Below are 12260 nucleotides of genomic sequence, written 5' to 3' on the forward strand. Positions count from 1 at the left end.
GTAGACCATTTTATCATACAGTGCACAGAATGACTATAATGCTATTGACAAAACAGCAAGTGTTACAGTTGAGTCAGTGAATGGAGTCACAAAATCTGATATATGTAAATAAATGACATACCAGAAAAAATTATCACTGTTGAAAAACAAGCCATTACACTAATGTGTTGAAGCAGCCTCAATTACTGATCTGGTGTGGGTTGCTTAGTTCATGAATTCATCAGAAACATGTTGGAACTTTAAAACTATACATTCCTGACCAATTTCCTGTAACATTAAATTTACCCAAAGTTCTGCTGCCTATATCGTAAATCACAAGTTCTATTTATCCTCACTCCTGTCCTTTCTGACCTACGTTAGCTTGCAGCTTGGCATCTCTAATTTTCAAAATTCTCACTCTTTTCAAATATCCCAATAGCTTTGGCCCTGTCTGTCAACTCTGCTACATCTCTGTGTGTTCTTACATTTCTAGCCTTCATTGTATTCCCAAGTTTCTTCTTGCATCATTAGTGGGTATGTCCTAAGCCCTGGAATTCTGTTTCTGTATCTCTACCTTCACTCCATTAAAAAGCACCTCAAAATCTACTTCTGTGACTGAGCTTTTGAGCACTTGTTTGTGTGGTTCAAACTTTGATTGCTTGTGCTTGTCTGTGGGCTTGTTAAAGATGCTATTTAAGTACAAATAGAGCTGGAGGAATTCAGCATGCCTGGCACCATCTGTAGAGAAATCTACAGTGGCATTGAAATGGGGTACAAGTCAAGTTTGCAAACACTTCCATGTTTCTCTGAAATGCTTCTTAAAATAAATACTTTGCCTTTTGCGATCTTAAGATGTTGCATGGAATTCTACAAGTAGTGGAGGAAGTACTTTTAAATTATAATCACCAAAGCAAATAAGTCTGCATTTTTGAGAACGTGAACATGACTAACTTGAAAGCATGTGAACGTAAGGCCTTTCACAAGACACACTTTGCATTAAGGTGATCTAAGCTTTGTTCAATGCCTGTGAAGAATTAGTGTATTTACTAATTCTTTATATTTAAATAATACATTCAAAATACTCTCAATTATATTTCTTAATCCAGCACTTTTTAACCAATTCTTCAGGGTCCTCCTGGTTTAAGAGGTGCCCAGGGTGAGCAAGGAGAACCAGGATCTCGGGTAAGTGTAGAAATATGTTAAAAGTGATATTCAACTTAAAAACTGGTTCAAAACTGACTTCCAATTATGCAGAGCCTGGAGGTTCCATGTACTGTAGGTGGCATCCCTGTCTCTAAATCAGAAGCTTCAGTGTCAAATCCCACTCTGGGACTTGCCATCGCAGAGGGAGTGTTCAAGCTGCCGTTCAGACAGGTTGATAAATTGTCTGCAAAACCTTCCAGTGCTTCCCTATTATTCACCAAAGGCAGGGAAATGTGGATAAAGATGCAAAATTTTAAAAAAAAGGAAGAACAAGCAATGAATCAACTTTCAGAAAACTCCTACAGTGTGACATTTGTTTTATAGGGACCGGAAGGTCCAATTGGTAAGGCAGGACCTAGGGGGTCAGAAGGACAACCAGGACCTCCAGGACCAAGAGGACTCAGTATCCGTGGGCCTTCAGTATGTATGCACTATTAATGAATAATAAACATCACCAAAAAAATGACGTAATGTATCATTTGTTGTTGGTGGAGGATAAAATGTGATTCGCATATTGGGAAAAGCTTGAATTAATTTACTGATATATCTACTTTTCTTTCCTTTAAAAAGGGTCCTCCTGGTGAAAAAGGTCAGAAAGGTGACCCTGGACAAAGAAATAACCAGGTGAAGACTCAAATAAAACGATACTCTTTGTTCAAATATGGAAAAACATGCTACATTGCACATTGTAAAGTGTACTTTCATTTAAACGTAATGATGCCACAAGAAATTCTGTTGTCTGAAATTGTTGTAAATCTCACCACTGGTATTTGCAATCCGGACCATGGATAATTTAGATGGGAAGATGCGGACAGTGTTTCCATCTGCGCTTGCCTTTGTCCTTCTTTGATAGCTTTGGGAAGTGCTTTTGAAGAAGCTTTGGTGTTTTGTGGCAGTAAATCTTGTAGATGGTACATGTTGATATCCTTTTACATGGATGATGCAGGAGATAAATAATTAAAGTATTGGATGGGTTGCCATAGTGGACTGCTTTGTTTTGGATAATATTGAGGTTCTTATGTGTTGTTAAACACATCTAAACAAGTAGGAAATATCCTGTCATGTTCATAACCTGTGTCTCGGCAACTGTAGTAAGGTATTAAGCAGTCAGAAAGAGAGACGCTTACCAGAGAATATCCAGCCTCTGACCTACTTGCTTAACCATGTAATTGAGGTACTGGCATAGTTATATTTCTGGTCATGCTGACTCAGGATTTTGATGGTGGGGAATTTGATGATGATAATCTCATTAAAGAGAGTATGAATAGATTCTTGCTTATACATAAGTATTCCCTGACCGCTGTGTAGTGTGAATGCCACATGAATACTAAACCTAAGCCAGAATTTTGCCCAAAAAGTTGGCACATGAGTGTAGACCTCTTCATTACTTTTGAATTTGCAATCATTTTTTATTCATTCCTGGGTTGACGGTGTCATTCGTTAGGCCAGCATTTATCGACCATCCCTGATTGCCAGGGTGGCAGTTATGAATCAACACATTGCTGTGCGTCTGGAGTCACATGTGGGCCAGACCAGATGAGGATGGCAGCTTCCTTCCCTAAAGGACATCAGTGAATCCAGATGGGTTTTTTCTAACAATAGATTCATGGTCATTTTCCAGATTTTTATTGAATTCAAATTCCACCGTTTGCCATGGCAGGATTTGAATTTGGGTCCCCAGAACATTACCTGGGTCTCCGGCTTAGCAGCCCAGCGATAATATCACTAGGCCTTTGCCTCCTTTTTTTTGTCCTTATGTTTGTTTATATTCAGATCAAGGCTACAATAAGGTCTGGAGTTGTGACATTACCCAGAACTTCGCTGGTGGTTGAGAATAAACTGATGTGTCAGTAATTGGCCAGAATAGATGTTTCCTGCCTTCAGTAGGCAGGGTGTAATGGAGCAACTATCCACCTTGCCAAATAGAAGCCATTATTGTGACTATACTATACGAGCTTGACTGTAGACACAGCCATTTCTGAAGCAGAAGCCTTAAGAAACAGAGCTGCATGGAATTGCACCTACAACGAGAGATTGCAGAGGTTGGGGTTGTTTTCCTTGGAACAGAGAAAGCTGAGGGGTAACATGATTGAGGTGTACAAAATTGAGAGGAGTGGAGATGGAGTAGAAAGGAGGAACCTGTTTCCCTTGGCAAAGAGTTCAAAAAATGGGGGTCATAGATTCAGGCTAAGAAGGATTAGAGGGGACATGAGGAAAGTTTTTTCTTTTACACAGAGGATAGTGGGTGTGTGGAATTCACTACCTGAGTCGGTGGTGGAGGAATACACCCTAAATGTTTTAAAAAGGACCTGGATCTGCATCTTAAGTGCTGTAAAGCTGCAGGGCTGTGGACCATGTGGGGAGACATGGGATTAGGAAAGACATCTCTGGATCAACATGGACAAGATAGGCTGAATAGCCCCCTCCTGTCTGTGTCATTTCTATGGTTCTATCCTTGGCATTTGGAAAATCCATTGCACGCAGACATTTCTTGGTATCATGTGAAGAAAGGTGGGAACCTCAAACAGATACTACACTGATCTGTTCATAAACAAAAATCTGTCCATCAGGAAGGTTAATAATGATTACATCTGATATTAAAATGTTTCTACCTCATGGAAACTGAATCTGAATGCTTCATGTTTATCCTTCATGTTTTTCTGTCGATTTTAGTTGGAAACCAGAATGGGTTCGATTTTGATAAATTGATAACCATTAATAGTCATCGCGTGGGAACTCCTAGATAATACTGACCACAAATGGGATACCAGTTTTAAGACAGCCCTGGTTGAATTACACTCCCGGAAAGTGTTGGGAAAGGGAGAATTTCTAGAAAGAGGAAGATGAAATCATGATCATTAGCTTGCGTTTTGAAGAATAACATGACTGAAAATTATCGATTTTAAATAATTTCATTTCTCCACAGGGTGCCCCGGGTCCTCCAGGTCCTCCAGGGGCTGAAGGCCTTCAAGGACCAAAGGTAAAAGTTGTATAAACACAGGTAAACAGCAACATGAAGTGGCTAGGTATGCCACTTCCAAAAAGTAAAGAAAGGCCTGCATTTATATGCCACCTTTCGTATCCTCGGGATGTCCCAAAATGTTTTTGTGTTTTTTGCTGTGAGGCCAAATGGGAATTCTTGCCATCTCTTAACAAAGTCACCCCATTAAGTACCTACTGCACCTTATCATATCCTTCACATCCAACTCTGCTCCCATTTTACCATGTGCCATTCCTGGAACAACTTGCCAATCACCAGATCTGCCAGAAGATCAGCAACCCTGAGGGCTGCCCTGTACTTAAAAGGCTGCAGGGCACCCAGACAAGCACTGTCATTCTGAACTTGTCCTGTTCATTGATGGACAATTTCTGAGCATGATCAAGAATGGGACAATGCTGCCATGGTTCTCTAACAGGGCACTGGATCTCCAGGTGGATAGGGTGGTGCAAAGGAGGAGCATCCTCTTCGTGAACGACTGGCAGAAGAGGCTGTGAATCCAGACCCTGGCAGCTGGTCCAATGTTGCCAGCCAGGTTAATGTCATCTCAGTGCTGAGGAACAAGTAGCAGCGGCGCTCCGCTAGGGTAAGTGCCACACTCATTTCCCTCCTATCTCACTCACACACACACTTTCTGTGCTCTGGTACCCTGAAGGCTTGTCTGTGCCACTCTCACTATTGCCTGCAACACCTTCCCTCATTGCTCTTATTTCACCCCAACCTCCCACATTCCTAACTCCTCAGTCACATGGCCTCTGTGCTGCCTTCCAACCCTGCTATCAGTGTTGTTCTTTGCCCATCATTTCTAACCACTGCTTGTAATGTCTTCTCTTTTGTCTTGCAGATATCAGTAGGAGGTCCATCATCTGGTTTGAGAAACAGCCTTCTCCATCAGATGCCTCCTCCTCAACCTCTGAGGACGAGATTATTGAGGCCTCAGAGGAAGCATCAGCAAATTTGCCTTCTGCACCCCACCAGCTCAGATACTGACCCCTCAGTGTGATGTTAGGCTTAGAAAATATGGACGCACCTGTCAGTGAGCTTATCACTGCGGCAACTCCACAGCTGCCCAATGAAGAAACATTCCTGGCAGCTGGCATTTAAAGAACTGCCAGAGACCAGGCACTGACTGAGCCCCAAGCAACAGAGGAGTCTACGGTGTTGGTCATCAGGGATTTTGTCCACATACACGGGGAGGAACAGGCCTTATTGCCCAGAAGTGGCAGCAGTGCAGCCATACTTAACTGCTTCCATGGACAGCTTGGCACCTGTACCCTCCAGAATCTGCTGGAAAAGTGCACATGTTTGCACTCCATTGCCCCAGCCACTGGTTTCCATCGTGAAGGCATGGCAACAGGGGAATGGAAAACCTGACACACTCCACATTACCCTTCTTCACAAGGATTTAGGTCTGTGCCAGGAGTCACCCAGCCAGAGAAGGAAACACATGAGGTCCTTTAGGAGTCTCCTCTGAAGACACTTGAAAAGTGGCTATGGTCTCCACCTCCACCCTGCCTGCACTTCCCCATCCCTTGGAAGTCTTAGTCAAATGCCTCTTGCGAGAAAAACTTCTGCAAGTCTGTGCTCCAGACTCAAATGTTCCTGAGTCATCCAGCCAAACCTGGGTTGGCAAATGTTGTTGGCAGGTCCCACAGATGAGGGTTGCTTGTGGCTGGTACCCAAAGATCATGCCATGGTGCTGAGCGTCATGGAGGTTGGTCACAGCCAGCGACCAGCTAAAGTCACTAGGGATTTGCTCTGCCTTTCATGTCAAGAATTCTCAACTTCCAGATTGTTCAGCACCTTTGGTAAGTTACTCTCACCTCACATTGAGATAGGCCTTGCCGAACTTTCTTCATGACGCTGCACACACATTCTTCCACAAGTCTTGCTCATGCCTCTAAGAATCTGTCTATTTAAAAAAAAATCAAGACAATTACGAGAAATATTTATAAAACACTGATTTGGTCTCAAATGGAATATTGTGGCCAATTCTAGTCATCATGTTCAGGAGGGATGCAAAGACCTTTTGAATGTATGAAGGAACAATGTTCAAGAATGGTTCTAGACAAGAGAGACTTTATTTCTGTGAAGGGACTGGAGAACTTAAAGTTGTTCTCTTTACAGAAGAGATGATTAAGAGGTGACTTACTAGAGGTGTTCAAATTATGAGGTGTCTATGTTGGGAAAAACTGTTTCTATTGACAGAAGAGTCAAGATTTGAAGGAGATCAATTTAAAATGATTGGCTTAAAAATGAAGGAGGCAAGAGGAAAATGTTTTTATGCAGCAAATTGTTCAGTTCTGGAATTCACTACCTGAGATTATATGTTCAATTGTAGCTTTCAAAACAAAATTTGATAAGCACATGGCAAGATTTCACTGAACTAAGTGACTGGGATAACAAGGTGTAGAGCTGGATAAATGCAGCAGGCCAAGCAGCATCAGAGGAGCAGAAAAGCTGACGTTTCGGGTGTAGACCCTTCAGGAAAAAAAAAATTCTGAAGCAGGGTCAAGGCCTGAAACATCAGCCTTCCTGCTCCTCTGATGCTGCTTCGTCTGCTGTGTTCATCCAGCTTCTGCCTCCTACAATCTCTAAGTGACTGGGTTGCTAAGCTAAATTGCACCAACACAATGACCTAAGTGATCTCCTTTAATGCTGTAGCTATTCCATGATTCTGTGATCAGCTCAGTGGGTGTAACAATGGCCAGCATGGATTTGGGTCGATGATTTTTCATATTTATTAATCACTATATACTGAAGAAGTATGCCTGTCTTCCATTGAACTCTACCAGACCAAGTTTGAATTTTGTTTGTTTCGGGTGGAACGTTCCATGTGTAGCCCAGGAATATTGAAATGGAATCTAGGGTGGCTTCATTGTTTCAAAATTAAATAGCTAAATAATTTTGTTTGCTTTACTTTTCTTCATCTAATGTAGAAGGACCTGGAACTAATTCCAAAAGATATATCAATTTGTAGAGGAAACAAATCCAGTTTTGTCAGCCTAGCCTCGAGCAGCCTTCTTGCTCACTGTTGAATAAGAGGCAGGATAGGATGGATCTGTGGTCTTTTAATTTAGAATCTCAACTAAATATATTCTGTGTTATAGATTGTTAATTGATGTCAATATTTTAGGGTACAAGAGGGCTGGAAGGTGCAGTAGGACCCCCTGGACTTCCTGGACCAAGGGTAAGTTATAGTTATAAAGGATTTGATTGCAAAGTATACTTCACTGTCTTTGAGGACAATGTGCAGCAAACAAAAAAAAAGAACATTGATCCTTAGCTTTTATTTTATTATTCATGAAATGAGTGCATGTTACAGGCAAGGCTGATCTTATGGAATCAGAGAGGCATACAGCATGGAACCAGTTGGTTCAGTCCAACTTGTACATTATGACTAAGTTTCCCAAGCTAAACTAGCCCTACTTGTCTGTGTTTGGCCCATATCCCTCAAAATGTTTTCTATTCACAGACTTGTCCAAATGTTTTTTCAATGTTGCAACTGTGCCTGCGTCTATCACTTTTTCTCTGGCCCTTCATTCCACATACAAATCACCTTCTGTGTGAAATAAGCTGTTCTTCAGGTTGTTTTTAAATGTTTCTCTTCTCAACTTAAAATTATGTCCTCCTAGTTTTTAAACTTTGCTGTTCATCTTAACAATGCCCTTCATGATTTTGTAGGCATCTCTAAGATCACCCCCACCCTCCTGTGTGGCAGTGAAAAAAGTCCCAGCTTATCCAGCCTCCTCTTAAAACTCAACCCTTCGATCACATTAACATACTTGTAAAACTTTTCTGAACCCTTTCCAGCTTAATATTATTCTTACTATAGCAGGCGACCAGAATTGCATACAGTACTTCAGAAGACACCTCACTAACGTGCTGTACAACCTCAACGTAATGTCCCAACTCCTGGACTCAAAGTTCTGAGCAATGAAAGCAAGCTTGCTAAACTCCTTCTTAACTGTTCTATCCACATGTGACACAAACTTAAAGGAATTACATCTCTCTGTTTTCAACACTACCCAAGACTCTGTCTAATTGTATAAGACTTTACCAAAATAAAATTCTTGGATTTATCCGAATTAAACTCCATCTACCACTCTTCAGCCCGTTGGCCCAATTGACCAAGATCCCTTTGTAATCGTAGGTAATCTTCCACACTATTGACTGTACAACCAATTTTGATGCCATCCACAAACTTACTTACAATGCTTCATATATTCTCATCTAAATCATTTCTATAAATGACAAACAACAGCAGACCCAGCACTAATCCCTGCCTAGGTTTTAATTTTTAATTACGTTTTAATGTTTAATTTCACATCCTTAAATCTCTGTTGGAAAATGGTATTGAACTATTGTGGCCTGTATGGTGTAAGTATACTCACATTGTTGTCAGGGAGGGGCTTCCAGGATTTTGACCAAGTGTCAAAGAGGTAATGACGATATTTTTCCATGACGCGATGGTTCATGACATGGAGAAGAACTTGCATGTTGTGGGCTCAGTGCATCTGCTGACCTTTCTCTTCTAGGTGACAGAGAACATGGGTTTGGAAATTGCTGTCAAAGGATTCTAAACAAGGTGCTGCAGGGCACGTTGGAGATGGTACACAGTGTTGTCACTGTATGCTAGTGGTCAAAAAAAGCCAATGTTTGGGATAGTAGAAGGAGTAGTAATCAAGCAAAGTACACTTTCCCAAATAATGTGTTTCGAGCGTTACTGGAACAGTACTCACTTCGACAAATGGAGAGGATTCCATCACACTCTGACTGGAAGGTTGTTTCATACCTACAATTGTGAATAATTCTCTTAAATATTTCTCATTGTGATATGAGCTAACAATGCCACAATATATATTAGATTACATTATGGATATTAATGGCTTGTGATAAGCCATTTTTTTCTGGAATACTTTGAGTTCAGTCTTTTCTTTGTCTCTACTCCTGGTTCTGGCAGTTGTAAACCTAGACATTACTGTTGGAAATATTGTCAGTTCTTCTTTACATGTTTTTTTTTCAGAGATGTTTACCCATTTAAAGTATATCAGATAGTGCCTCCACTAAACTGTGGAAAGAGAAAGCACATATAAATGAGCTCAGGGCTCATGCAATAGGGATAAATGAATAACTGAAAAGAAAAATCCCCACACACTTCTAACCACCATCCTAGTGGTCACAAGATGCAACAACAATGAAGTGTTTAACTAATCAAGGAAAGAAATTCCTATTAATTCATAATTCGGCTCGTTAAATGAGCATTATTATCCATTTTTCAATTTCTGGCTTTTGTCATTCCTTGCAAATTGTTATTTTTTATCAAAATAAACATCCAGTGCCCTCTTGGATGCCTCAGTTGAACTTGCCTCCACCATAATTTCAGGCAATGCATTCCATATCCTAATCATTTGCTGATTAAAAACTTTTCCTCACTTCGTCCTTTCTTCTTTTGCAAATCACTTTAAAAATTATACCCTTTTTTATCTTTTTGCTGCACAGCTGACACCTTAAATGCAAGCCCTTTAAATATACTTGTGCAACAACACAGTGAGGTCTTTTCTGGAAACTGGACTTGTGAACTTTTATGTGCATGTGCTTCTTCGAGGCGACATTGCCCAGTAGCTGTGAAGTAGCTGACAGAAGGCTACTTGCTTTCAGGTGGAGGCTGCAAATGGTTTTACATTATTACCTAAAGCAACTCTGACTTTAAGAGAACAAGGTGTGCATCTGGATGAACACAGCAGGCCAAGCAGCATCAGAGGAGCCGGAAAGCTGATGTTTTGGGTCTGGACCCTTCTTCAGAAAAGGCGCAAAACATCAGATTTCCTGCTCCCCTGATGCTGCTTGGCCTACTGTGTTCATCCAGCTCTGCACCTTGTTATCTCTGACCCTAGGAGTCCTGTTTTCAGACTTTATAGTCATGGCATGGGTAACCCATAATCTAGGTTGGCTAGTGAAGTAGAAGTGGTAAGATGACAAATGTTAGCCATCAGGTTTGTGTTGCACAGAGCACTGCCACTCTTCCAGTTAGTGACTCAGTAATTTGTCAAAGCACCAAAGGCTGTCTGCTGTGAGAACCTGCAAGCCTTTTGTACATTGGTATTTGTATCCATCTGAGCATGCATTTCAGCAATCTGCACATTGCATCAAACTGAGCATGCACGCTTCAGTCTGAACACTTGTTGCAGCATTTGTTGGATCTACGTCTTCTTCTTGTGCTGCATGGAAGCTAAAATATTGGCCATTAGATTCTACATCATATTTGGTTCTCCAACTGTTCTTGTGAAGTTGACACTATTTCCATATGGGAAAGGGTGGACTGTCACCTCTTCCTTAAGACATGTGTAGGTTTGGAAGTGAACACCCACATGTTCCTTGATCACTACCACTTATATTCTGGCAGTTCTGCCAATGCACCAAGTATCTCTCTATAGACACCCGAATGCCTTTCTCTGAAGGCTCAAAGACCTCAACAAAGTCCTCTGCAGCAGAACACATAAGTGATCTGACCTTCAAGTGAGCTGAGACCTGCACCATCCTTTCCCCTGTCCTTCCTAATAGAAGATGATCCTGTGTTTGGTTAACCTCAGACAACGTGGAATCCTTGCTAGGATGTTGTCAAAGGTGCATTTAATAGTAGGCTCTGCACTACCATTATTTAAATGAAACAAGCAGCTTGAACTTTCAAAGCTCTCTGCATTAGAAGGAATCAATGCAGATGAATCCCTCATTCCATTTTCAGGGGCTATTGAATTTCATGCCTACCTGTCTTCTTGATAAGTTACTGAGGCTACAGTTTTTTGTTCTGTGGTGATGCTGAACACTGAACTGTTTCACTGATTTGCAGTTTTGTGAATTGACTCTCCAATTGGAATACTGAAAGATTTGATTATTTAAAAGATATAGTGTTCATCTGATTCTATTTGCCTCTCTTTAAAATTAAGTTACTTTGAAATCATACCTTGGTATTACAAGAAATGCCTTTCATAAGTAATAAAGTCACAGCCAAGCTTCCATTACAAACAGCCCGTGATGTCTTGTATCAAAAGCAGATACATTGTACTCATTAAGAGAAGTTGTTTGCAAAATAGGTAGTAAAATACCAGAACTATTTCTAGATCTTAGACTCAAATGCTGCTGTGGAATATTTATGCATGAACTGTGGGTGCATTCAGCTGGCCATTCAATCTCTACTATTTGATATGAAGCATTAGCTGATACAACCTCTAAAATGTCAGACAGAAGTTTTTTTTTAAAAAGTAGTCTGTAATATTAGTACATTTGTATGCCATGATAGCACTTTAGAGGCTTTGGCTTTAGTTTCAGCACTGGTGTTGAATTAAAGTCTGCTATGGTTTCTTAGGGACCACCTGGTGTCACAGGGCCATCAGGTTATCCAGGGGACCGAGGTTCACCAGGAAAAGTGGGACCATCAGTAAGTGTGTTATCACTAATTCATTAGCTTCTTGTGTAAAACAATGTTTTTTTAACAATTTATACAAACAATCTAAGTCCTTGGTTCAGAATTCTAGAGTAAAATAATGTTCTAATTCATTCATGGGTATTGGCAATGTTAGCATTTGTTATCCATCCTTAATTGGCTTTGAACAAGATGACTTGCGAGGTCATTGCAGAGGGCAAATAGAAGTTAATTACATTGCTGTGGCTCCAGAGCCACCTTCCCTATAGGACATTGGTAAACCAGATGGAATTTTACAATTTTCAGTGTTGGCTTCATGGTTACCATACTGAAAAGAGCTTTATATTCCAAATGTATCAATTGAATGCAATTTGACTTACGTCCCAACAGTACAGCCCAGATCACTGCAGTACGAGCCCAATGACATTATCATTAATCTACTAGCTCTCTCCTTTAACATTGCTATCAGTGTGTGAAATTTGTGTGGTTCATTTGTTTATATTTTTAATAATTTTTCAGGGTCTCCCTGGTGCAAAAGGAGAAAAAGGTGAAAAGGTGAATGTTCTTGTTTCATTTGCTTTTTCTTATGTTTTTATTGATAATATTAAGGAGTAGACTCCACTGTAAGATCAAGGAATTATGCAAAACAATTGTTAC

The 12260-nt window shown here is 40.6% G+C and overlaps 1 protein-coding gene across 1 annotated transcript in view; it reads left to right on the forward strand.

Annotated features, from left to right (window-relative positions):
* The window catches only part of LOC125461646 (collagen alpha-1(XIV) chain-like), a 143349-nt gene that overhangs the window by 112297 nt on the left and 18792 nt on the right, over positions 1–12260 (forward strand). Inside the window, exons 37-43 of the mRNA XM_048550601.2 lie at positions 1108–1161; positions 1507–1602; positions 1753–1806; positions 4109–4162; positions 7317–7370; positions 11547–11618; positions 12123–12158. Coding sequence (XP_048406558.2) covers positions 1108–1161; positions 1507–1602; positions 1753–1806; positions 4109–4162; positions 7317–7370; positions 11547–11618; positions 12123–12158 — 420 coding nt within the window. The remainder of the gene's footprint in view (positions 1–1107; positions 1162–1506; positions 1603–1752; positions 1807–4108; positions 4163–7316; positions 7371–11546; positions 11619–12122; positions 12159–12260) is intronic.

Source organism: Stegostoma tigrinum, chromosome 19 (assembly GCF_030684315.1).
Source record: "Stegostoma tigrinum isolate sSteTig4 chromosome 19, sSteTig4.hap1, whole genome shotgun sequence".
Classification (NCBI taxonomy): domain Eukaryota; kingdom Metazoa; phylum Chordata; class Chondrichthyes; order Orectolobiformes; family Stegostomatidae; genus Stegostoma; species Stegostoma tigrinum.